The sequence below is a fragment of the Lithobates pipiens genome, unplaced genomic scaffold (assembly GCF_037356315.1).
Source record: "Lithobates pipiens isolate NorthernLeopardFrog02 unplaced genomic scaffold, aLitPip1_a1.2 Scaffold_30, whole genome shotgun sequence".
NCBI lineage: Eukaryota > Metazoa > Chordata > Amphibia > Anura > Ranidae > Lithobates > Lithobates pipiens.
The window spans coordinates 37,461,157-37,487,867 of NW_027507791.1; the positions used below are offsets into that span (position 1 = coordinate 37,461,157).

The 26,711-nt window shown below is 45.2% G+C and overlaps 1 protein-coding gene across 2 annotated transcripts; it reads right to left on the reverse strand.

Annotated features, from left to right (window-relative positions):
* Positions 1 to 532: 532 nt before the first annotated feature.
* Positions 533 to 26,413, reverse strand: LOC143942644 (toll-like receptor 2). 2 transcript variants are annotated; one of them, XM_077464018.1, is made up of 3 exons: positions 26,329 to 26,413; positions 13,534 to 13,655; positions 533 to 8,860 (listed from the first exon to the last, which is right to left on the reverse strand). In XM_077464018.1, the coding sequence occupies exon 3, from the start codon at positions 8,832 to 8,834 to the stop codon at positions 6,324 to 6,326; it is 2,511 nt and encodes an 836-aa protein (XP_077320144.1). In that variant the 5' UTR covers positions 8,835 to 8,860; positions 13,534 to 13,655; positions 26,329 to 26,413; the 3' UTR covers positions 533 to 6,323. The 2 variants fall into 2 exon arrangements, with proteins under 2 accessions (XP_077320144.1, XP_077320145.1); XM_077464019.1 differs by having other exon boundaries at positions 13,513 to 13,655.
* Positions 26,414 to 26,711: the final 298 nt, after the last annotated feature.

Here is a 26,711-nt window from a genome sequence, read left to right on the forward strand (position 1 = left end):
GTAAATGTGACTGGCCAGGAAGGGGTTAACACTAGGAGGTGATCAAGGGGTTAAGTGTGTTCCCTCAAGTGTGTTCTAACTGAAGGGGGGGGGAGGGGACTGAGTAGGGGAGATGACAGATGGCTCTTCATACTTTGTATGATCTGTCACTTGTCCCTTCAGAGAACCGGGATCTCTGTGTGTACACACAGAGGTCCCGGGTTCTCGCCCGTGTCACGAGCGATTGCAGGAGCCTGGCGGTCTCACATCGGATACGGGGGCGAGCTCCCCTTGTGGCCGCCTAAGGAAGCGACGTAATATAACGTTGATTCGCCTGTCTGTGGCATTCTGCTGCAGTAAAACTGCGGCGGCTGGTCGGCAAGCGCTTAATACACATAAACAGAACTGCAAGCCTGATTTCGGTTTCGGTTGGTGTGCAATAGTTCAGTTTTTCAGCTACCACTGAATTGAACAATGATTTCATTTTTTTCTGAGCGAGATGTGACACCATAGTGACTCTCCTTTAAATGAATGTTAAGAAGACACGGACACCTTGTATGCAGTTATAAATTCTGCTGTTTTTTTTTTTATATAAAACATAAATAACTTTACAAACATTTTTTCCTATAACAACATTTTACACAACGACATGAGTCCCCGGGACAGAGCTGTGTACAATATCTACGGAACACATTATTTCAGGTAAAGGAGACCTTCAGAACTCCGCTGAGGAGGTTTCCAACGAGTAAGTGAATTACATGGACGGACAGACGCCTAGAAATGGGCGGAGCTTCATAAAACACTGTTTCAAATAGAGTCTGATCGCCAGTCGGGGGTCTCCCCCTCTAAGGCCAGGACTGGTACGCCGGCCACGCAGGCAAATGCTTTAAGCCTCTTACATACAGACGCCCGATCCCATTCAATGGGGGTTCCAATGCAGTTTTGCCATTGGGAAAGCCTGGGTGCCGTGTACAGCTGCCCATAGACATACACTATACTCAGGTCTATGCCGGCCTAGCCACGCAACAGCCATGCGTTTAACACACAATAAACCTGGAGCTGGAGGACTAATGGGCTAAAAAAAAAAAAAACTGAGAAAATTTCCATAAGGCTCGGTTTCTGCTAGTGCGACTTTTCATGCGACTTGGGAATGTGTCCGGGTTTCAGTCTGCCTGAAACCCAGACAGCTGGTTCAAAACCTGGACTGCCCGGGTGAATCCAGGGCAGGTGGCAACACTAGTTATACTTTAAGCTTAACATTTTTTAGGGGCTTTAATAGAATGCGTTCTCATTGAAAAAAAATTAATCTCACTTCCTCTTGTGTCACTGAGGCAGGAAGTGAGGGGAAAATCTCTCCAATGGGGCATTGACAACACTTAATAACTGAGAGAAAGTTCTACCCCTTCCCCCAGCCACACTAGGACACACATACACAGTGGCGTTGCTAGGGGGTGTGGTCCGCACCCAGGTGCCACCCACTACAGAGGTGACACCATCCCGAGGGTGACAGAAGCCCTGGCTCAATTTTGCGTTTTTTTTTCAGCCTGAAAACCCTCTTTCAGTGTGGGGGGCATGTACTGAGAGAGAACTATATTTGGTTGAAGGGAGGCTGTACTGATGGAGGAGGGGGTCTATACTTAGAGGAGGGTGGTCTACTGAAGGAAGGGGGTCTGTACTAAGGGGCGACTATAGTTGGTGGAGGGGGGTGACATCATGTTTTACCGCACCGGGTGACACCAACCCTAGTGATGCCACTGCAAATACACCTTCACATTTCCATTCAAAATTAAACTAATTGTTAAATGAATCATTAAATGTTTTTGGTAGGGATTCAAAAAAGGAAAAAAAAAATCCAGTAGCCAGCAAAAAACGGGGGTGGGGGGGGGCACCTAAAAGCTAAAACCCCCAAATTGATATTACAGCTATGACTGGCTGCAGCCATGCCTATCCTCCTCTGGCTTTTCCTGTTTTATCAGGGAGTCTCACTCCTCCTGGTGCATTTTCTATTGTTTGGATAGAAAAGGCAGGGGGGTGAGGCCTTGATGGAATGAGAACACGGGGGAGGGGATTGGTGCCAACAGATGATGCATTCTTGAATATATATATATATATATATATATATATATATATATATATATATATATATATATCGCTTTTGGTTGTACTGACCCTTTCCAAAAAAGGTATAAAGGCAAAAAAAGTATAACGGAAAAAAAAAATAGAAATATTTCACATTGTAGCATCTCGCCAAACTCTAATTCCCTAGATGGACCTTTGAGGTTCCTCAAGAAAGTCACAACGCTCTCCTCCAGCTTTCTACTGCAATATGGGACCACGTTGAAGAGTTTTCTTCCTAATTTCCCGACCCTTTACAAAAAAGGTATAAATGCAAAAAAAAAAGTATAATGGAAAAAATAGGGAGATGACTAATAAAGCAAAATAATTTTTATCAAAACATAAAAAAATATATAAAGAAGCAATAAAAAAAGGCAATTGCAGAAGATGGAGGTGCAAACTCAAGAGTTCACGAAAGGGGTGGGGCAAAATAAAGCCCCTTCTTCATAATTGGTTGTTAAAGACATTAACAATAAAATATCCTATGTACAGCACAGTGCTCAGAGATAATAATGTGAGGGCACCTCCGGAGAGGGAAGGCTTCCTCAATGGAGTATAAACACCTACAGACATATAGAGGTATATACAACACATAAAACATACAACCATCAATCTTCATCATCAACATAATACATGTAAAATGTATAATAAACGTATAAGGGAGTCATCCCCTTTGTACATTCACAGAAGTGCCGAACTTGGTAGTAATACTTAGAAAATGCGTTTGTTGCGGATCAGACGGTCACGACCAGTTTGAGAAATATTTCACAGTGTAGCGTCTCACCAAACTATGAATCCATAGATGGACCTTTGAGGTTCCTCAAGAAAGTCACAACATGGGACCACGTTGGAGAGATTATTCCCCATTTCCTGTCCTGTTGACGGTTCTTCCCCCGAATAGATACAGATACAGAGTTTCGGGCCAATGAAATTATCCCTGGGCGAACCGGCTCTGGACCAAAAGCTTCCCTTGAAATGGGGACACTCCTTAGAAAACGGGGAAAGAACCCAGGGTGGAGAACAGAAATGTGCAAGCTGGAAATTTTCACTTTGTTTCGGATGCATTTGTGAACTGAAGAATTTTGTTTCGTTATGTTGAATTCAATCCATTTTCAAAATTAGTTTTGTGTCTTCGCATTCATTTAGTGTCATTCCAAAGAGCTGGTTGTTAAGGAGCAGGCGGCTTCCGCATCCTTAACGACCGTGACTCATCTGCTGTCTGCAGGATTCCCACCATGTTGAGGGCATGTGGCCTGGTAAGGTTCAGAAGGGGGCCCCTGGCTTGCCCCCCCTTTCCCGGCCTGACGGGCTGCCTGCTCAGATAAGGCCCTGGTGTGGATTTTTGGGGGACCCCACGCCTTCTTTTTTAGATTTTGATGTGGCGTTTGGCTTGAAATCAATACCAGACCTTAGGGCCAGGTATGGATTTTGAGGGGGACCCAACACCATTTTTCTGGTATGAATAAGGGAGACCATTTTACCTCGTATGGATAAGGGGGACTCCACGCTGCTTTTTTAAAAATGTTATTTTTAATACTGGCCCCTAGCTTGTTTACATTTTTCTGTCAGCGGGGGATCCTACCGACAGCAGATGAGTCATCATTGGTATAGATGCCACAGTCACCCTCTCCTTAACAACCAGCTTTTCACAATGAATCCGAATGAAAAAAATACATTTGTTAATTTTTCTATAACTTTTTTTTGGATTCATTGACATTTGTTACTATGTCCAGTCGGAAATTCGGATACATCCAAATCTCCAAAAATTTCATTTTCTTTTTACGAAAAATGAATCCTAACGAAATGAAATACACATGTCTCGTTGAGAATCCATGCACATACAGTCCAAAAGCACCAAACCAATGTCTAAAGCCTCGTACACACGATCAGATTTTCGGCAGGGAATTGTATGATGACAGACTGTCGGCCTAAAATCCGACCGTTAGTACGCTCCGTCAGACAATTGTTGGCCAACTTTCCGCTAACAAAAGTACATTTTCAGCGGACAATTGCCAGATTTTCGTATCGTGTGTACACAACAAGTCCGCCACACAAAAGTCCAAAGTACAAACACGCATGCTCGGAAACAATGCTTTTTACATATTCTGTTATATTCTTTGTAACATTTAAATGATGATAGTGTTCCTTCATTTTAATATTTTTTAAAAGCACTTTTCTTATTGTTTATAGCTATTTTAACTTTAAACGTAACTCAACTTTCCTGTTAAAGACTTGCTTGGCTGACATTCCTTCTGGCTCCAGATCCTGCTTGCTGTTATACTACTCTCCTCTCTGGCTCACTGATGTTTTGGCTTGTCTGACTATCCTTTACGGTTCCTAAACTTTCGCTGTTTTGACTACGTTTACTCTGTTTACCTTTTTTTTTTTTATTATTATTAAACAAGTGTGATTTAACTGTATTTCTGTCTCAGTCTGATGATTCATGGTTTCTGACAAATAATTAGCAATGTTAGTAAATTCCTCTGAAACATACAAAATTCTGGTACCATAATTGGTGAACATCTTCTAATGTATTCTTCTTAGGAACCCAGTCATTAGCTCACAGCAGGTCTCTGGTTGTCGTGGTAGGAGAACCACCCTAACCCCTGGTTGGTCTTTAGATGCTGGCCAGGCCATAAGGTATAAGGTTTGTATAACGTGTCTCTGAAAACTATGGGGATCATTAGCAATGTTAGTAAGTTCCTCAGAAACATACAAAATTCTGGTACCATCATGGCAATGTGAACATCTCCTAGTGGATTCTCCATTGGAACCAAGACATTAGCTCACAGCAGGTCTCTAGCTGTCATGGTAGAAGAACCACCCTAACCTCTGGTCGGCCTCTGGATGCTGGGCTGGCCATAAGGTATAAGGTTTGTCAATATGAACCTGAGAACTATGGAGATTATTAGCAGTGTTAGTAAGTTCCTCTGAAATTTACAAAATTGTGGTACAATAATGCCAATGTGAACATCTCCTAGTGGATTCTCCACTGGAACCAAGACATTAGCTCACAGCTGGTCTTTAGCTGTCATGGTAGGAGAACCACCCTAACCTCTGGCTGGCCTCTAGATGCTGGGAAGACCATAAAGTATAAGGTTTACCAAAATTAAGATCATTAGGAATGTTAGTAAGGTCCTCTGAAACATACAACCCACTGTGAAAAACATTTGAAATAAACCTTAATGAAAGTCATGAAGTGAGCATGCATAATCATTCAAGACTTCTGCAAGCATTTTCAACAAAGAATGGGCAGGACAAAACCATATCAGGGACTTATCTGGGAGGTACTGTAGATCCCCTGTGAGCAGAGATGGTTGATTTGAGCTAGGGACCGTACAGGATTAATTGGGTTAATTATAGTCTGTATTAGGTGCCCCCATAAATAAATAGTGGTCTATGATACGTGACTCCTTATGGGGGTCTGGGCTGCTAGCTGACTAGTACGTCGCTTCAGTATAGGAGATATTTGGATGGAAAGAAAGGAGCACCCGATATACGGTGTGATGCCACACTTGAGGAAAGGATAACAATTTGTTTTGGAGAATATGGAATGAGCAAATCGAGCCAACGTGCTATAGGTATGTGTAAACGGAGGTTGGTGGACTCCACAGGTGTAACTTACACATACCTACAGCTTGTATGTTAGCCCTGAAGAAGAAGGAGGCATATTCTCCAAAACATGATTTGCTCATTCCATATTGTCAATAAGCGATTGTTGCCCTTTCATCAAGTGTGGCATCACACCGTATACTGGGCGCTCCTTTCTTTCCATCCAAATATCTCCTGTGATCGGAGAGGAATGGCTAATGACAACGTAGCCGATTTGTCTTCAAAGCATAAAAAAATGCTTCACAACTGAGGCAATTGGCCACAGAAATGTTTCTTATGGTATTTTTACTGCTGATGTATATAGAACTGTATAAAAACCTGCCAGGTTCTTACTGTTGTCTGTGTCCTACTGGGCAGATTTCCCCTCAATTTCCATCCAAGAGAAATTACTAGCCCAGTGGAAGCCCTTCTCCACTCTATCCTAAACCCAAAAAGGTTTGGGTGGGGGTTGTATTACATGAACTCTGTTCTTGGTCATGGTCTTGTTGATCATATGTCAACAACAAAAAAATTCACAGTAAATATAAAAGGCAAGCTTGCCTCCATTGAGTAATATTTACATATATTTATAGACATCATTTAGAACAATGACATCGTAAAATCTAAGAACACGGTTTCTAAGTCTGGTTTATAGATGAATTCACATTGCTGTCCTCTGCAGGGACTGCCATTTTCTCTGAGCTGCTCTCCTGCCCTACGATAGCAGTTTCATTCATCAGCGATAAGCTTTCTTGCCCTATAAGTCTTGAGTTGCCCTTTCCTAAGATGCTCTTGAGCTGGACCCAAAAGAAGGGTTGTCTGCTTTCCTCCACAGGCCACTCTAAATAGGTTTTTGTCCTAAGGATTTTTCGTAACCTGTGGAATCTTTTTGGCAGATCTTCCATGCTAACACTTTCCTTGACCACCAGGATGACATCTTCAAATGCGTGGCCAATAGCCCTTTGGTGGGCGAAGTACAACTCGTAGTTACACCACTCGCTGTTGACAAAGTTGTGTGACAGAATGAAGATGATCTTGCAGCTGTTCTCAATGTTCTCTATTATGTTATCGATGATCCATTTCCCTGGTTGGAAGTCTCGTTCGTGGATACATACTTTATAGGGTGGGTTGGAGTTCTCCAGATGAGGGAGGAGAACCCCTCTTACCCAATCAGCATCTGAATAGCTGTAAGAGATGAAGGCATGATACTCATAGATTCTGCTCTGGTCAGCTTTCCGTGATCGATATTTCATTTGGATTATTTGGCAAGTTGTTCTGATGTACCATGGTGCATCGTATCTCCAACACAACAACATGCAGACAATGACGACAAAAGCTGTCACTGATACAGATATGGCCACCACCAATCCGACATTACATTCCAGTAATCCTGGGTGGAAATTTTCAATTCTAGTGTCCAATAAATGCAGGGGGTGATAGCAGTAATAATCATCAGGCCAGTCATCCAGAATCAAAGACCCCTCTTTCAGACTGTCTGTAAAGAAGGCATAGAGGTCACATGTACAGTGGTAAGGATTGTTGCCTGCTGTCAAGTGTTTCAGCTGGGGCAAGTCTTTAAAAGAACCCTTATCAATAGCTCCAAAAGAATTGCCTTCCAGTGCCAAAATATGAAGTTTGGGACTATTCCAACTGGATGTTATAAACTTGATTTTATTGTTGCTGAGAATCAGTTGTGTCAAATTCGTGGCCATGTCAAAGTAATTCATGTTTAATCGGTCAAGATGGGAGTTGGACAAGTCTAAGTATTCCACTTTTGTAGGTAGACATTGGAACACTTCATACTGGAGCAAATTATCTCTTAAAATAAGAACTTTGAGGTTAGATGTCCACACACAAGATTCGTTGCGACTCCCAAGATTGTTTGAGCTAAGGTCAAGGTAGGTGAGTTTTGGCCACTGAGCTGTCAACAAAGAGATGGTCTTCAGACTACGCATAATATTGTTGCTGGCATTAAATATCTCAATATTGGGTAAAATGTTATCTTTACACAATGGGTTGTGCAGGTTGGTGGCCAGGAGACGGTTGCCCGATATATCTAGCTTGACTACATTGGTCATCTGGCCCCAAGCATCGCACGGAACATAGTTGAAGTTCACATTGATGATACTGAGGTTGGTTACCTTGTTAAACCAAGTGAATGTCCAATCAAATCGGAGTATATCTGGGTTGGTGACATCCTGTATGACCAGGTTTTCCAAATATAAATTGTTGATGGGGACTTCAGATTTATTAGCATTTGGAGAACGGGCAAAATCAATGGAAAGCAGATAAAGATTCTTTATTGACGATCTCTGAACATTCTGCAAGACCAGACGTAGGAGGTTTTCATTAAATTTCCCTCTATAGAAGACCAGGTGTCTTAATCCAATATATGGCAGATAAGAAAATATATCTTCTATGCCCACATAATAAGACAGCTCAAACAAGTTTCGAAATCGGAGGCTATTGAAGGTTTTGTTTGTCAAATCCTTCAACATATCACCCAGTAGTGTTGCGTTTTTGTCAATAGCAATGTCAAGCCAGAAATTCTGCGTGTTCAGAAATGAGAAGGCCCCAGGTTCATAATAGTCCAAGCTAGACTTGGATTTCAAAGCAAACCTTATGAGACTGATATTTTCCATAGAAGCAAAGTCATCTTTTAAGATGTTGGAGATCAGAGGACCTCCTACAGACAAATCTTTAAGATTCACTAGAGAGCTGAAGACATCCTCAAGAGTGGCTCGTTCGTAGAAGTTGTTGGACAAGTCAAGGATCTGCAAATATTTCAGATTTTCCAAGGAAGAATGAGGAATCTCCCTGAGAGAGTTATTAAACAAACTCAAGTTCCTTATCAATAAATTATACTGAAATGTTCCATTTTCGATGTATGATATATTGTTGTAGCTCAGGTTTAGAATTTGTAGCTTGGGATATCGTAAAAAGTCATCGGCCAATATTTCTGAAATTTTGTTATATGATAGATCCAGGTATTGCAAGTTCTCTGAGAGATGTTGAGGGACTTCTTCAAGACTCTGTCCTTTGCAGGTGACCGTATTTCCATCTGAGCTGATATCACAAGCCGACTGGCACCGTGTCAAAGCTCCAACCAAGACTATTAGGGTCATCAACCATCCAGTGGACAGGAACATATCTAGGCAATCCGCATCTTCTTTTTCTGAAAAGTAAGAATTGAAATAATTATTTGGATGCTCCAAACTAAATTCAACCCCACAAACACTATATGGGTGGGGGGTATGTTGGATGACTCTGTGTCATGCAGAGCTGTTTATTTCCATTTCCCTTAACCGCTTGCCGACCCGCCGGCAATAGTTGTACTGCGAGTGAGCGGCAAGCCAACATGCTGGTACTGACCTTTCTTTCGGGTTCATGCGCCCTCCCCCTGCCAACCCATGTGTGATTGGACACAGCACAAGTCTGGCAGCTGATTTCAGCCAATGATTGTTGCTGAAGTCAGCTGATCGGCTGTGGCCAATCGCACACAGGGTTCTGTGTTCACAAAAAACACAGTACAGGGAACAGCAATCTGTCTGTTTTTTCTCCCTGCAAAGCAGGGAGAAAAAAATAGTCAGATAGTAAAGAAGAAGAAGCACATATTACACATTGTTAGGCACATAATTAACACTTTGATTGCCCCTAGATGTTATCCCCTTCTCAGCCAGTGTCATTAGTGATATAAAGGCAGTTAACAGCCAGGTAACTAGTATTTTCTATGGTTTCCTGGGTCAATGGAGCAGCGTTCTGGATGGCTACGCTATTCATGTGGCCCTTGGCAGACATCTTTGGTCAGCAGGGTCTATTTAAGTCCCTGCCCACAGGTTTTATTGCGTGCTTGTGTGTGGCTAGTGTAGGGAGAGAGATCCTGCTAGTTAGGGGAATTAACTAGGGGTAGGGAAAGGTTCCTGATGAGGAGGGAAAGATTAGGGACTCTCTATCTAGAAGGGAAGTTCCCTCTTAGGCCTGGACCCGGTCCTGGCCACGATCCACCCTCAGATGTTGTTGCAACCTCTCCTCCTCTACATCTAACGACATTGAACTGTGAGTTGTTTCCCCAGCTTTGCTCTCCCACCAGGGTGTTCGTAACGTTAGCATTCTGTTCAATATAAGTTCCAAGTTTTGCTGCAACTGTGTATTTACCGCCCTCAGCACACTGCACCTCCCCACATGCTCTCCTCCTTTGTTGCACAATGTTGACCTCACCTACTGCTAGGACAACGGGAGGGAGGGCACTGTGCATGCGTTGGTCTTGATCGATCTAGAGCAACCCTTTTCAACCAGAGTTCTGTGAAACCCTAAGGTTCCTCCAGAGGTTGCCAGGGGTTCCTTGAGCAATGAGTAACTTCTGCCTCTTAGATAGGTAACCACAGACAGCATTGATGTCTGTAGCTATCTGCAAAGGGGGTTTCTTGCCAATGACAATGAATGTAAGGAGCATCCTTTCCAGTGTCCCTTCACTAATGATGAACCATGAACTGTAGATTTGGGGTTTATTGGACCAGAAAGTTATTTGAAGGGTTCCTCCATGTCAAAAAAGTTGAGAAAGGCTGGACCAGAGCTCATCCAACGTCCAGTGTGGACAGCGGGGGGATCTACTACTTACGAGCATGCATTAGCAATGCGCGGCCTACAGGTATGACATTGGGAAGAAGCTTCTTTTACAAAACCTGAACGATGTGTATGGAATATATGGGGGACACCAGAATGCATGGGCACTTTTATTGTTAAAGTGGTTGTAAACCTCAGACATGAAATATGAACAAAAGCATATCCCTCTATGTATCTATCCCTCTGTACTTGCCTCAAGTTTTCCGGACCCCAAGAGAAAAATGTTGACAGGGGAGGGACCTCCAGCTGATTGACAGCCTCAGCTCTGTTCCTGTGAGCTGTGTGGAGGGGGGGTTCTGTCTCTTCCCTTCAACCAGCTCCCAGAACTTTCCTCACTGAGCTCTGCTAAGTGTAACTGCCTCAGACTGCAGATAAACAGGTACAATTGAGGTGAGAGGAGTGTGTTACAACAGCGAATGAACATTCGCTGTAGAAACACTGATACTCAATCCGGCTAATCAGAAGCAGGTGTGAGACCCGTTTTCCAATTGGCTGGAAAGATAAGACTCCCAATTAGCCACCGAGGAGGAGGGAGGAAACAGAAGCCGTCACCGATGTAGAGAGCAGGAGAACTGGAGGCCACGAGCTTGTGAATCCGCTGGTCATGGAGAGCATGAGAATGGGAGGCCGGCGCTGCGCAGTGGGGAAGTCGCCGATGATGGGGTAAGTGCCACCGATCAACCAACCGAATGGGGAGTTGGTGGGGTGTTACTGTTTGCCGCCCCCCAAAAACATTTTTCCACCATCGGCCACTGCCTCTGTAGGTTGATCATTTTAATTTCCATCAAATGATGTGGCAACCCTTCATTCCTAACACATTACCTAGTCCATGATATTGTTCCCCATTAAGATTTGATGTGTTTTCAAAGTGTTCCTTTCATTTTTTTGAGCGGTGTGTAGCGCCGGGCTCCTGAGGAGCACGTGCAATGTTTTTGTAAATAGAGTTTTTCCTAAGGCCATAGTTGGGTCTTAAGGTTAATTTCATTAAATTATGGTCTTGGCATCAGTTTAGCTGGACTGTACTATGTTCTGCCTGGTCATAGGTGTAGGTATCATCTTTGACAGGCATTGGAACGCAGTCTGGTTGGACGCATTGGGTACCAATCTCTATCTCAGAGCCAATCAGTGCGTGCGTTGTCTCGCCGTGTATTCCTGGAGAGGGTACCTAAGGTGCTGAGATCACGTGGTTCTGGGTTCAGGTCCAGAAGTATGTTCTGACTCCGTGGTCCTGGTCCTCTTGACCAGCCCCCAGAGGCCCTCATGGCCTGGGGTGAGGATCTATCTGTTTCCGAGTCTCGGGGCTGGCTAGCCTAAGGCACAGTAACTGGAAGGAGGGTTCCAAGGTCTCGGGTTTGGAGAGGCCCAGCAACTTGAAAACGCAACCAGGGAAGGACACTTCAGAAGAGGGCCACGCACGAGGCTGGCTGCTCGGCAAGAGCCTGGAAGCTAAGCTGAAAGGACACCAAGTGAATCCACATTCTTACGGTATCGCCGTACCGGCTGCAAGATACCGGTACTGTAAGCCCTTGTACACACGGTCAGAGATTCCGACAACCAAATCCGTCGGAGTAATTCCGACGGATTAATTCCGGAAGAGGTCCGGAAGTGATGTTGCATACACACAGTCGGACTAAGTTGTCGGAAAATCCGATTGTACATAACGTGATGACGTTATTTTGTTACGACGGGACTACGTTCAGGCTAGTAGCCAATAGCTTTGGTCTAGGAATTTGATCTGAGCATGCGTGGCACTTTGTCCATCGGAGTAGGCTACACATGATCGGAGTATGTCCGATAGGAGCATTTTGTCGGAAAATTTTACCGGGAAGTTGGATATTCCGACGGAAACAGTCCGATGCAGACCACACACAGTCGGAATATCCGACAAAACGGTCCGATAGGAAACATTCCGTCTGAATCTCCGACCGTGTGTACAAGGGCTAAGAAAGTTCCTAATTTCATCCTTCGGTTACAACTAAGTTCTTGTGAGAGACTTTCTTGTTCTATTCTAAAGTTCTACAACCAAGTCTGTGGCAGAGACTTTGCTAAGTTTAAATCACCTGTCGGCTGCTAAATTCACTAAAGGGGATTTATCCGATAGTTGAAATATCCAGTTGCGAATGGCTATTCCCTGGATCATCTAGAGAGAGACATTTCAAGTGTCAGCAGTTCCTAGCCCCTGTACACACGGTCAGACATTCTGCCAACCAAATCCGTCGGATTTTGTCCGTCGGATCTTGTCCGAAACTGTTGCATGCACACGGTCGGACTAAGTTGTCGGAAAATCCGATCATTCAGAACGTGATGACGTAATTTCGTTACGATGGGACTACATTCAGGCTAGTAGCCAATAGCTTTGATGAAGGAATTTGATCTGAGCATGCGTGGCACTTGGTCCGATCAAAATTCTCTACACATGATCGGAGTATGTCCGATCGAACCAGTTGGTGGGAAAATATTTCCAACATGTTGGAAAATTGGGTCCGACGGAGATTCGGACGGAATCAGTCCGATGCAGACCACACACAGTCGGATTATCCGACGACACGGTCCGATAAGACGCATTCCGACGGATTCTCCGACCGTGTGTACAAGGCTCAAGAGTACCTGAGCTTTACTACCCATCCCCTCTATTCCTTACTGAGAGACGGAATTCAACCTCGGGAACCCCCTAGAGCAACGAGGTGGAGACGGTAACGGTAAGCCCAGAAAAACCAGACGCTCCTTTGGGAGTCAGTGCTACAGGTGTATTATAGGATTCTGTATCTCACTCATGTCTGGTTGCGGAGAAAAGGCGCGAATAAAAACATTATTCGGTTATAAGAATGTCCCCCCCCCAGGCTTTACTGTGATATACACTGTGCCATGACAACAATTCATAAGTCTCCTTCTAAGAATCAGTTGAAAGAGATTGTCCCCTTAGGAGAGGTATCTGAGGAATGTTCCTTTGGCTCAGCAGTTACTCTCTGTGTCATTATCCTTTAATAATAAGATTCTTGGCCTCAAATTACACCCTACATCCTCACAGGACTGGTGTGTGTGTCTTCTCCGGAGTGGTGGTGTGACCTTCAAGGACATATATTGACATTCATCCAGAAAACTGCTACTAGGCTACAATGGCTTCGACGTAAACGGCCCTCTTTGAGGTTGAAGGCCTCTTTGGAGGTTCATTGGTTTCTGACAACCTTTAATAGGTGACCTCACCTGTTCCATTGAGAGTCTTACCTCCCTGAATTCATCATCGGAGGTCAGCAGAGTGGAGATCCTTTAGGTGACTGGGGGGCTGTTCAGAGGATTACGGGTGGCGGTGGTGGTGGGTTGCGTCATCTTGGTCCATGCAATGGCACCTAGAAGTAAGACGAGAGAGGCAATGTCAGCTGTGCGGTACTTTTGTTGAATTATTTAGGAGACATGTAACACCAGACTTCAACAAGGTGTAACTTTATTGTGTCATTGGAGCCTTTGTACAACGTTAGCATTCGTTTTCACTATAGCCAGCCAATGCCACTTATAGCCAATGCCAGTCAAGGTGCTATAAAATGAATATTCATTTTGCCTTATTTCTATCTCTAATAGATTGGATTGAGTTTGCACATGTGCCCCCCAGTGAGTGTTTTGCTATGGGGGCACTCAGCAGTGGGAGGAGCCAAGAGCACTGGTGGGGGGGACTCTAGAAGAGGAGGATCAGGGCTGCTCTGTGCAAAACCATTACAGGTAAGTATGACACAGTGGTGGCCCGTCCTTAAGGAGCACAGGGCTTTCACCCCCCTAATCCATGTGCCTGGCCCCTAATCTAAATGCAGGGCGCCGGACACATGGAGTTTATTTTTTTTGTTTTTTTTTAAGCACATGATTAGAGCCTGAGGCTTCAATTGGCTTAAAAAAGGGTGGACTCGGGGCGCAGAGCACTGCGCCCCAAGCCCATCCAGTTGTGTGACATTAGGGAATTAATATTCACTATTGTCTTCCTGATTCTCCTCACGGCCAATTAGGAAGTGGGGCCTGAGACCCCATTGGCCAGGGGGTCTTAAAGTGATTGTAAAGGATTGTAATTTTAAAATAACAAACATATCATACTTGCCCCCACTGTGCAGCACGTGTTGCACAGAGTGGCCCCCGATCGTCCTCGTCTGGAGTCCCTTGGTGTCTCTCGCAGCTCCTCCTCACATCAGATAACCACCTAGGAGAAGCTCTTTCCCAAGTGGGCCACCTTGCGGGCGCGCTCCCGAGTCCAGCATTTGCGTCCATAGACATGAATGCCAGACTCGGCCCCGCCCTCCCGGCGCCCACGTCATTGGATTTGATCGTCAGCAGCCGGAGCCAATGGCTGCGCTGCTATCAATCTATCCAATCAAGAGCCGGGACCCCGTGGAGAGAGGGACAGTGCATCCCCGACAAGGGAAATAAGGGACTCAGGTAAGTAAAGCTAGGCTAGGGCGCCGGTCAGTGCCAGGTGTTTTTTCACCTTAATACAACCCTTTTAAGCCAATCAGGTCTCAGGACCTACTTCCTGTTCGGCCGGCAGGAGAAGCAACAGCCCCAGTATCTTCCTTTCCCGCTGCCTACTATGGTAAGGCCTCTCATTGCCGTCTTCCCGTCATCCTGGGGAGGTTGGGGGTGTCGTTAGTTTGCATAAGGCATAAGGCCTTAGTCATATGGTTATGACTAAGGCCTTATAGGCTGAAACGCGTCAACTGATTAAGTCACTGTGTTTGTTCACTGTGGCCAACTCAATATTGAATACTACGGACTAAGACTGGGATGCCATTAAACTTCATGTGTGTGCAAAGGCAGGCGTCCCATTACTCGAATTTCATTCGAATTTTCCGAATTCGGTCGAGCTGAGTTCAATTCAACTCAACTCAACTCCAATCAAATTCGTATAAACAAAATGAATTTAGAAAACAAAGGAAATAATTTGATCAAATTTAACTAAACAAATTTATGTAAATAACGAACCAAAATGATTCGTGTCTAGCAATGGAGATGAGCAAAGGCAGGCATGTTGGAAGTCCAGCCTATATGTGACAACCACGGCTGCCTCCATAGATACAGTGGGGTGAGTGAGCGTTGTCACTGTAGAACACAGAGTCGGGACAAAGGGGTGGGCAGGAGGAAGGGGTGGGCAGGAAGGACGCATACCCTGGGCGCAATGGCTTACTGTTGGGCATCGGGGCAAGCCCTTCATTCTGTTACAAAGCTGGGCAATTTCGCTTCCTTGCCCCGGGCGCTGGAGGACCTTGGTCCCGGCACTGGTAAAATGGGAAGTGTGTCACTGGTAGGATCACCAGGTGAAAATAAAGGGATACAAAAGAAAACAAATGCAATCTAAGGACTGGTGAGCATGACACGGGACATTTTTGTGTTTAGATACATTTTAGTCTTTGGTGTGCCTTAGGCTTTTTATAGCAGTCAGTCCCAGAACAGGTTTGTATCAGCTGCTGCCTCCGGGTCCATAGAGAGAAACCTGAAGGTCCGGTTCTTCCAGAGAGGTGACAGTATTGTCCCCCGGCAGAGAGGTGACAGTATTGTCCCCTGGCACCTCTTAGTAACCAGTATGGGGGGGGGGGTAAAACAAACAGCAGACAGTTAATTGAAGGGCAGGAATCTGCCCTATCTCCCCTGCACCGCCCCCGGTGACACCAACAATTTCTAATTAGTTATCAAGCAGGACTCCAGCCTTTCCTCCATGCCTTGCACATGGCTCCTCACCTGAGTTACTCTGATTTTACAGCACACTGCGAGCATCTCACAATGTGCATCAGAAGCTGCGGCAAGTCAGATAGAGCCCAGCCCCATTTCCTGGCTGGAGGACGCCCAACATCATCTAGCTCCCCCCCCCCCCAAGTCTGACTGTTGTTCTGGCCTACAGCATCACATTGTAAATAAATACATATGAGCCCCCCATCCCCGAGACTGACACCCACCCTTTAAAAGGATATTTCCATAACTCCTCCCACTGTTTGCGAGCTCTTGAGAGGAGTACTGAGGCCAGGGCTGGTACAAGGATTTTTGACACCCTAGGCGAAACCTCATTTTGCCGCTGCCCCCCCCCCCCACGGCTCGACCCCTGACTCCCCCCCATTTGCCCTGCCCTTGTATAATGAAGCGCCCATTAAATGCCATCAATGATGTCGCTTCCGCCCTCCAATGCTATGGAGCCGAGCGGGGGGGCCCACCCCCCACCCTTCCCCTCACTCGGCCTCCAGGCTGTGGTGGAGGGATGGGATGGGATAGTCTCCCCCACTACCGGCGGCTTCGGTAAGTGGAGGAGACGACTGGATTTTGGGCGGGAGGGGATAAGAGGGAATCCGCCGCTGAGGCCACTTTGGGTCAATTACTATAGACCCCTTAGAATTTACAATGGCATCCAATGGGATCAAAAATACCGGTGAGCTACCGAGGACAGAGCTGTTAGCTGGGAAATGAAGGATAAAAGGCGATTTCCATTCCCTGACGCCCCTCTTCTCTGGAAGCTTCCGTCCACGGCCTGACTATGCCAAGAGCTCCCTTGTCGCCCACTGAGACCTATTGTAAGAATTGGGAGATCACGGGGGGGGGCTTAAAATTGCATCATGGGGCCCCAAGATCTGTAGATATGCCCCCTTAAAAATTGTGCCGTGTGTCCCCATGATCTGTAGTTATGCCCCTCTCAAAAATGTGCCATGGGGTCCCATGATATGTAGTTATGCCCCCTAAAAAAAATTCTGCGGGGCCCCATGATTTGTAGTTATGCCCCCTTAAAAATGTGCCATGGGGCCCCATGATCTGTAATTATGCCCCCCCTTAATTTTTTTTCTGTGGGGCCCAATGATCTGTAGATCTGGCCCCCTTAAAAATTGTGCTGTGATACCCCATGATCTGTAGATATGCCCCCTTTAAAATGTGCCATGGGGCCCCATAATCTGTAGTAATGCCTCCCTTAAAAATGTTGCTGTGGGGCCCCGATGATCTGTTGTTATTTCTGTGGGGCCCCGATCTGTAGTTATTTCTGTGGGGCCCCATGACCTGTAATTATTTTTGTGGGGCCCCATGACCTGTAGTTATTTCTGTGGGGCCCCGATGATCTGTAGTTATTTCTGTGGGGCCCCGGTGATCTGTAGTTATTTCTGTGGGGCCCCATGACCTGTAGTTGTGCTCCTGATGGATAATGTTTGCATTATAGATCACTTCTGTTTTCCTTAGTTGAGAAAAGATTTTGGAGAAGGTCCCAGAAGGTCTCATGTTTTGGACTCATCTGGTCTCCTTCCAGCACTGGAATTCGGAAAATGCCCCCTCCTCCCCTCCCCCTCCCTCCACTGATATTTACTTAGCACAGCTCTGTTCTATCCGTCACCCTGCCGGCCAATCACTGCCTCTCTCCGGGGTGTCAGAGGATTTTCCGGGAATTGCTAATGATTTACAACACCTCCAAAAATTCCTGTTTTTTTAATCTGACCCCCCCAACAGTCTTGCACAATTGTACCGGCTCCTCTCCTGGACAGAAAACGGCTTCCTCTGATGTCACCGCACACTGTGAGCTTCGCACCATGTGCAGTAGAAGTTGCAGCCAGTCAGAAAGAGCTTTCGCCTTATTTCCTGGCTGAAGGACGTCCAGCATCATCTAGCCCTTTTCTCTCCAACTCAGCCCACCCCTTTCACTCGTTGGATTTCACTTCATTCAAATCATGGAGGCTCAGCATCACATGTGGGTGTTGTCTATGCAAACTGCAGGCAATAATCGCATGCTAAAAGAACAGCATGCTGGTGGTACTCAAATCAATCGATGGAACGCCTGCCCATAGATGGTTTGACTTGGGTACAAGCAGCTTGCCCATAGATGGATCAGCTTGGGTACAACCAGCCTGCCCATAGATGGCTTGGCTTGGGTACAACCAGCCTGCCCATAGATGGATCAGCTTGGGTACAACCAGCCTGCCCATAGATGGATCAGCTTGGGTACAACCAGCCTGCCCATAGATGGATCAGCTTGGGTACAACCAGCCTGCCCATAGATGGATCAGCTTGGGTAAAACCAGCCTGCCCATAGATGGATCAGCTTGGGTACAACCAGCCTGCCCATAGATGGATCAGCTTGGGTACAACCAGCCTGCCCATAGATGGATCGACTTGGGTACAATCAGCCTGCCCATAGATGGATCAGCTTGGGTACAACCAGCCTCCCCATAGATGGTTTGGCTTGGGTACAACCAGCCTGCCCATAGATGGATCAGCTTGGGTACAACCAGCCTGCCCATAGATGGTTTGGCTTGGGTACAACAAGCCTGCCCAAAAATGGATCAGCTTCTGTACAACCAGCCTGCCCATAGATGGATCAGCTTGGGTACAACCAGCCTGCCCAAAAATGGATCAGCTTCTGTACAGCCAGCCTGCCCATAGATGGATCAGCTTGGGTACAATCAGCCTGCCCATAGATGGATCGCCTTGGGTTTTACTTCATTCAATCAGATGGATTGACTTGGATACAACCAGCCTGCCCATAGACTGATCAACTTGGGTAAAACCAGCCTGCCCATAGATGGATCAGCTTGAGTTTCACTTTATTCAATCAGATGGATCGACTTGGGTACAACCAGCCTGCCCATAGATGGATCGGCTTGGGTACAACCAGCCTGCCCATAGATGGATGGGCTTGGGTACAACCAGCCTGCCCATAGATGGATGGGCTTGGGTACAACCAGCCTGCCCATAGATGGATCGGCTTGAGTTTTGAGTTGTCACCCCCTCCCGCCACCCATCGGGCCTTCCAGGGCTCTCCTGTGCATTGGAGGAGCATCCGATCCGTGCCACCAGGTTATCATAGAGCCGGCTGAGGACCAGAAGGTCCCTGACCATCTCTATGGTCTAGGTCCTAGGACAGTGTTTATAAACTCCAGTCCTCAAGGCACACCAACAGGTCATGTTTTCAGACTTGTCTCTATAAAGAGGACCTGTCATGCTTTAATTCTATCACAATGGATGTTTACATTTCTTGGGGACAGTGTAAAAAAAAAAAAAAAAAATAATAATTAAAAAAAAGAAATGTAAAGTGCCCCACCCCTCCATGCAGAAGCGAACACAAATGTAAACGCAGTTCGCACCACACATGTGAGGTATCGCCGCGATTGTTACAGTGAGAACAATAATTCTAGCACTAGACCTCATCTGCAACTCTAAACTGGTAACCTGTAAAAAAAATAAAAATAAATTTAAAGAGACGCTTTTGGAGATTTTTAAGTACGGCGGTTTGTCGCCATTCCATGGGCATACTCAATTTTAAAAGTTTGACATGTTGGGTATCTATTTACTCAATGTAACATCATCTTTTATATTTTATTTTATCAACAAAAAAAAAAAATAGGTATTAAATTGTGTTTGTGCTCACCAAAATTTTAATTTGGTTTTATTTTTTTTGCTCAAATTTTATTGTTGCTGTTGATATATTGTAAAGTGCTGAGCAAACGGTTGGCGCTATATAAATCTGTATAATAAATATAATAATTCATTTTTTTTTCCAAACATTTCCATTTGAGAAACCACTACGCAAATATCGTGGGACATAAAAAAAAAAAAAAGTTGCAACAACAACCATTTTATTCTCCAGGGTCTCTTCTTAAACAAAAAAATTATAATGTTTGGAGGTACAAGGTAATTTTCTATAAAAAATAAATAAAAAAATTCAGATTTTATTGCATGTATGGGAGAAATGTCAGAATTGGCCGGGGGGGTAAAGTGATTAAAGACCACAGGGTCAAAAAAAATGCGCGATTCTGCCCTAAGCACGGGTGCAACCGGCGTCAAGCGACACAATGCTCGAGTGTGAAAATATTCGGTATGTATGGTATTCTTCATTTTGAGGTTTGGCGCAATTTCGGAATCGTGCACCTTCAGGTGTGAACGGGAGGGCTACTTTAATCACTTTAGCCCCGGAAGGTTTTACCCCCTCTTCCTGACCGGGCCATTTTTTTTTTTGCAATACGGCACTGCGTTACTTTAAATGACAATTGCGCGGTCGTGTGATCAGCAATCTGAGACATTGCGGCGGACAAATCGGAACACTAAGTGACACTTTTTGGGGACCACCAATACAGTGATCAATGCTAAAACAAACGCACAGTCACTATACTAATGACACTGGCAGGGAAGGGGGTTATCAGGAGCGATCAAAGCTCTGGCTCTCCTGAGAACAAGCGGCAAGTCCCGGAAGACCGCCGCTCTGCCTCTCCCTGAGAACGAGCGGCGGATCCTGGCAGTCCGCTGCTCTGCCTCTCCCTGAGAATGACTGACGGGTCTCGGCAGACCGCCGCTCTGCCTCTCCCTGAGAACGAGCGGCGGGTCCCGGCGGTCCACCGCTCTGCCACTCCCTAAGAACGAGTGGTGGGTCCCCGGCGGACATCGCATCCGTTGGCGCGCGTGCCCCATATCAGGTGCAGGAGCATAAGCAGCATTTTGGCGTGGGGCGGTCCAGGGGTGGTTAATGATAAGGGGCACGTTGCAAAAATGCCCTAAGGAATGCTGGAAAATGGAATTGGGGTGGATACTGAAAAGTGGGGACGTTTCCAGGGGTAACGCCTGCAATCCGTCACCTCCTGACATCTGCAATATAAACAGGCTCCATAACCAGCACAGCTTTCTCTTTCTAGGATATACAGTTTCCCACACCCTGTAATCATCTGCGGATTAATCTCCTCGCACCTTCTACCTGCCAAACAAACAAAAGAATTGCTTTCCTATCTGTTTTTCTGGAACACGAGAGACAGTGGGGGTTGGACAAGTTCCACCAGAATGACAATGCAGCACGCAGCCCCCTCCTTAGGGCAAAGCCAATGTCGCCAACTCCCCAGCATAGAACTCATTACACAGACCTGGCCGCCGTCCTGCTATTAAGTCGTATTGCTCAGCCACACTAACGGGCAGATTTAGGCTCAGGTCATACCAGTGCGACTTGTCATGTGACTTGTGACAAATCAAAACCCATTTATCTCAATGGCACCTGACTCACTACCTCTGCTGGTGGTCCAAGTTCCAAGCTCTGTGCCAAGCATCAACTACTGTTTCTGGAAAATAACACCTTCAAAGGGTAGGTTATTTTCCTCCTTCTGCCGCTGGAGGTTACATCCCCGTATCCTTGATCCGAACCTTATGCCACACCCTTCATGTATTTAAAATTTCTCCTTTGTCCCACCTTTCCCTTCTTTCCTCCAGACTTAACATATGAAGTTCCCGTAGTCTCTCTTGATATGTTTCGTCCCTTTCACCATTTTTGTTGTCCATCTCCGAACTTCTTCCATCAACATCTTCTATCAATAGAACTGGACACAGTATTCCAAATGAGGTCTAACTGAAGATCTATATAGAGGAATCAGGACCTCCTTCCTCCTGCTGGTGACCCCTCTAGTGATATAAAGATCTATATAGAAGAATCAGGACCTCCTTCCAGTGATCCCTCTAGTTATAGAAAGATCTATAAAGAGGAATCAGGACCTCCTGCTGGTGATCCCTCTAGTGATATAAAGATCTATGTAGAGATCTATATAAAGGAATCAAGACATCCTTCCTCCTGCTGGTGACCCCTCTAGTGATATAAAGATCTCTATAGAGGAATCAAGACCTCCTTCCTCCTGCTGGTGACCCCTCTAGTGATATAAAGATCTCTATAGAGGAATCAGGACCTCCTTCCTCCTGCTGGTGACCCCTCTAGTGATATAAAGATCTCTATAGAGGAATCAAGACCTCCTTCCTCCTGCTGGTGACCCCTCTAGTGATATAAAGATCTCTATAGAGGAATCAGGACCTCCTTCCCCCTGCTGGTGACCCCTCTACCGATATAAAAGATACAAAGTCGCATGACAAATCAAAACCCATTTATTTCAATGGCACCCATTCCAATCTATGCGGCTCAAGTCGTAGAATCTTCAAAAAAGGTTCCTCCACTACTTCAAGCAATTTTGATGCGACTTAGAGTCCCATAAACTCTAATGTTGCATGAAAGTCGCACTGCACAGTCGAAATTGAAGGCTCCATTCACACTTGTGCGATTTGCCATGCAACTTTGGACATTTCATGACAAATCGCACGCCTTTCTTTTCAATGGCACCCGTTCAAAACCCCCCGTGACTTTTGTCTGGTTCACACCTACCGCACTTTGCTTTTGATCCATTTCTGCAGAGCTTTTTTCACACGTTTGAATTTTCTGTGTTTTTTTTTTTTTGTGTTGGGCAGATTAAAAAATGCAAAACGCAAATTGTGACAAAAAAAATGCACTACGTGCTCTCTGCAGCTTCTCCAATGAGGTCTACTGAACCAAAAACGCACCATTTTGCATAAAAAAAGTCCCCAAACCCTTCCAAAAAAAAATCTGAGGCTGAAAAAAGCATACATGTGAACGCGTCCCATAGGAAACCATGTTAAATGGACTGTAGTGCGTTTCTGCAAAAAGCACAAAAAAAAAAACAACGCATAGGTGTCAACCAGGCCTCAGCGACTTTGAAAAGGTGACTGCACTACTTTGGTGCTACTTTTGTTCCGACTTTAAATCCATAGAATGTAAAGTTGAATCAAAACGGCACCAAAAGTCGCATCAAAGTCGCGCTGGAAATCGTGCAAATTTGGAGATGTGCTGAAGTGAAACAAGCTGAAGTCACGCAAAAATTAGGTCGCAACAGTGTGAACCGAGCCTTATTGTACGAAAAATGCCAATTTGGGTCCATTTGCTTGTCCAGATTCATCACCTGACCTGCAATAGCTGGTAGATGTTAGTTGCATCCAATTGGATTTGTTCTGTAATGTTGAAGAGGTTTCGTAGCTTCTCCAAGCCAATTCTTCACATCTAATAAAATTCAGGAAGATGCCCTGGCATTTAGATCCGCACCGGCAGTGCAATAATCCAATCACCATGGAATCTGTCAAGGCAGATGATGATGATTGTCCAAGAGTAGGATAGGAGGTGCGGAAGTTGAGGAACCACGTTGTTGTTGTTACATAATCCCATCTCTTGAAGGCTTCTAGAAGGTGTTAATCCTTCGATCCACCTAGCTGAAGGTTTGAATTGTTAAATTGCTGGGGTAGAGATGCAAAAACAGAATTTTGAAAGAAAACAACCCAGGTCCAGTGATGGTTGATCTGGTCTCACACCTCTTGTGAACAGGAGAGAGAAAAAAAAAAACGGAAACGTGCCTCTAATGGGGCGCGCACACGACCGGACTTTGACGGACTAGGTCCGACGGTCTTCCCGACGGAATTTCGGTGGAGTTCCGACGGACTTTCCGAACGAAGGGACTTGGCCACACACAAGCACGCCAAAGTCCGATGGATTCGAACGTGATGACGTATGACCAGACTAGAATAAGGACGTTCATAGCCAGTAGCCAATATCTGCCCTAGCGTCGGTTTTCGCCCGTCGGACTAGCATACAGACAAACTGATTTTTTTGACCGGACTCGAGTCCGTCGTAAAGATTTGAAACATGTTTTAAATCTAAAATCCATCTGATTTTTTTTCCGACAGCAAACTTCCAATGAAGCCCACACACGGTCGAATTGTCTGGCCGATTCGTTCCGTCTGACCTTTGTTGTCGAAAAACTCCGGTCGTGTGTACACGGCATAAGTGCAATAAGGACTACATTTATTAAAACCCACCAAAATGCCACTTACAATGTACGGGCTCTTCTGTGTAAAAAACGCTAAAACGGTGGAAGTCGCCATTGCCAGGTTCGTGCTGTAGGTCTACAAACACCGGCTCACATGGGGGAACAGCTGTGTCATCTCTTTTCTAACCAGCGTGGAAAGCAGCGTGAATGGAGTGACGACGCGTTTCTGTGTAAAAGAAAGCTAGAACGGTGGAAGTCGCCATTGCCAGTTCTGCGTTGTAGGTCTACAAACAGTGGCTCACATGGGTTGTAGGGGGGGAGGGGGGTTGACAGCTGCATCTTCCCTTTCGTAACAAGCATGGAAAGCAGCTTGAACAAAATGATGTCACCGAGTTGTGGGGCAATGTGCAAAAACCACTACAATGGGAAGGCTCTGTTCACATCTGGGCGTCTTTGCGCAATTTTCTGCTCTAATCCTCAGCTCCAAAAAATCCCCAGCAAGACAAATCCTATTAATTTCAATGGTCCCTATTCAGATCTGAGAATTCTGTTGCCTGAAGCCAAACGCCTGTTGCTCAAAAAAGTACACAAGCTTCTTTTTTTTTGGCAGATTACAGGCACTTTACTGCTTTTCATTGGTCACCCATCAACTCAAAACGCGTGCACAAAAACCCTGCAAAAACACCAGAAAAACGCTTGTAAAAAATAGCAATTCCTAGATGTGAATGGAGCCTAAAATTCGTCATCATCAGGTCTCCAAACAGTGGCTCACATGGGGAAACAGCACCATCATCCCTTCCAAAACCACTTTGGAATGCAGCATGAGTGAATTGATGCCACCAGGCAGTGGACAATGCGTTTCTGAGCATGCACACTCCTTTGTCAAGCTGCTATTCACACCTCTTGTGAACCAGTTGTCCTCTTTGTCTAAAGCGGACCTCACTGTCCTCGAAAGAATGTCCCTTTTCCCTAAAGAAGAAGTCTCACTTTTATTGTGTTCCCCCGGGGGGAAAAGAAGTATAGTTTAGTACTTTATCTTCCTTTGTTCTTTGTAAAGCTGCCCATAGATGTCCCACTGGTTGATGGGAACAAAACAAAAAGACTCCCCACCATGGACACAAAGGAAATTTAGATGGTGGAATGTTATAGATTGCGAAATTGAGTTCTAACAGCGGGACTCCTCCGCTGTCAGAATACACCGCTGCTCGACAAATGTTTTCCAACACTCCCGATTTAGGTTGACTTCTGCGGCCATAAATGGATCAAAATTTGGCAAATTTAATGCATCCTGCCAGTGCTCATCGACGAACGTTTGCTTGCTTCCATTCATTCGTGAATCGGGACAAAGTGCTCCACCGAGGCTGCGCCTCTGCGTAGTGGGCGTCGTTGTCACCCTAGGACAGGAAGTGCGTTAGTACTGGTAGGATCACCAGGTGGATATAAAGAAAAGACATCTTCAAAAGGATTATGCAGCCACCACAAGGTGGACCTATATCCTTTATGGGCATGAAGAAAAATATTGAAAGTTTTATGTGCCAGGAGTTGAGCTTTAAATACTGTGCCAGTCGTACAACGCTAGAGAATTTTTGATTCCTCTAACGCGACAAGCGCCCCACACAAAGTTATGAACCGCATGAACCATCGTCAACCAACAAAGAACATCTAACCTGAAGCTTTTTTTCTAAAAGGGACGTTCCCAGAAGAATAATGACTCAACGCAATGACTAAAAGGTATGCCCACTCAAAGGAGCCTTTGAGTTCAGACCTAAAATACAGCTAAAAATACCTTTGTTGTGCGTTACAAAGTTTGTTTTATTATTTTGAGGCTTTAAAAGTCAAATTTTAAAGCCTCAAATTTAAATAAACTGCTCCATCTATGCTGTTGGTCCTCAGAGACAAACATTATTCATGGAAGTCGGGTTAGACTGGAAACAGGTGTAAGACGTCTCTGGCTATGGACACTCACAGCCTATCAATGCAGGTCACAAAGGATACCTTCTCCCCTTTGTCAGTCCTCGTGATAGATCAAGACGCGTCCCAGAGAACTAAACTTAATAGCATGCTTAGAAGTGAATCTGATATCAATCAAACATTCACTGTGGATGAATCTTCCAGGTTCGTGTGTTTAAGTGACAGTGATTGAGTCAGCAACGTTCAATTTAGAATATTATTATTATTAATATACAGGATTTATATAGCACCAACAGTTTACGTAGCGCTTTACAACTTGAGGGTAGACAGTGCAAATACAATACACTGTAATACAGTAGGAATCTGAGGGCCCTGCTCCTTAGAGCTTACAATCTAAGAGGGAAGGTCAAGAGATACAAGAGGTAATAACTGTATTAGAATATAGAAGCCTAGGAGTGCCAATTTCCCCCCAAGTTTCCATTTCCAAAAAGACTCTGAAATGCGTGAGCTGGAGGCAGCGAGCAAGTGAAATGCACCTTACCTTTCCACCGGAGCCTAGATCTCCTCTCTTCCTCTCCCGTCTTCTCACATTCACTTTTCAGTCTGTGTTTGGAATGGTGACTGAGTATGCAAGAGGTGTGTCCCAGACTCTACTATTCCTTTAACTCTTTCACAGCCTTCTCCTCGGAGTATTAGTCACCACACAGAGCCGGGCTTTATGACTATCAACAGCACTGAGACCTTTTCATGCCATTCCGGTAAATGCTAAATACAAATCGACGAACAGCTCTAAATAACAATGAAAGGTCATAAAGCTGCTTTGGTTAGAAACATAGAAGAGTGACGGCAGGAAAAGATTGAGTCTGGCCCGTTTTTTTTAATTTTGCTAACCTTTTTTTTTCTAAGTACTGATCTATGTCTGTC

What these genes read in the sequence shown, in the direction of transcription:
- LOC143942644 (XM_077464018.1), bottom strand. Translation starts at nt 8,834, where the DNA reads ATGTTCCTGTCCACTGGATGGTTGATGACCCTAATAGTCTTGGTTGGA.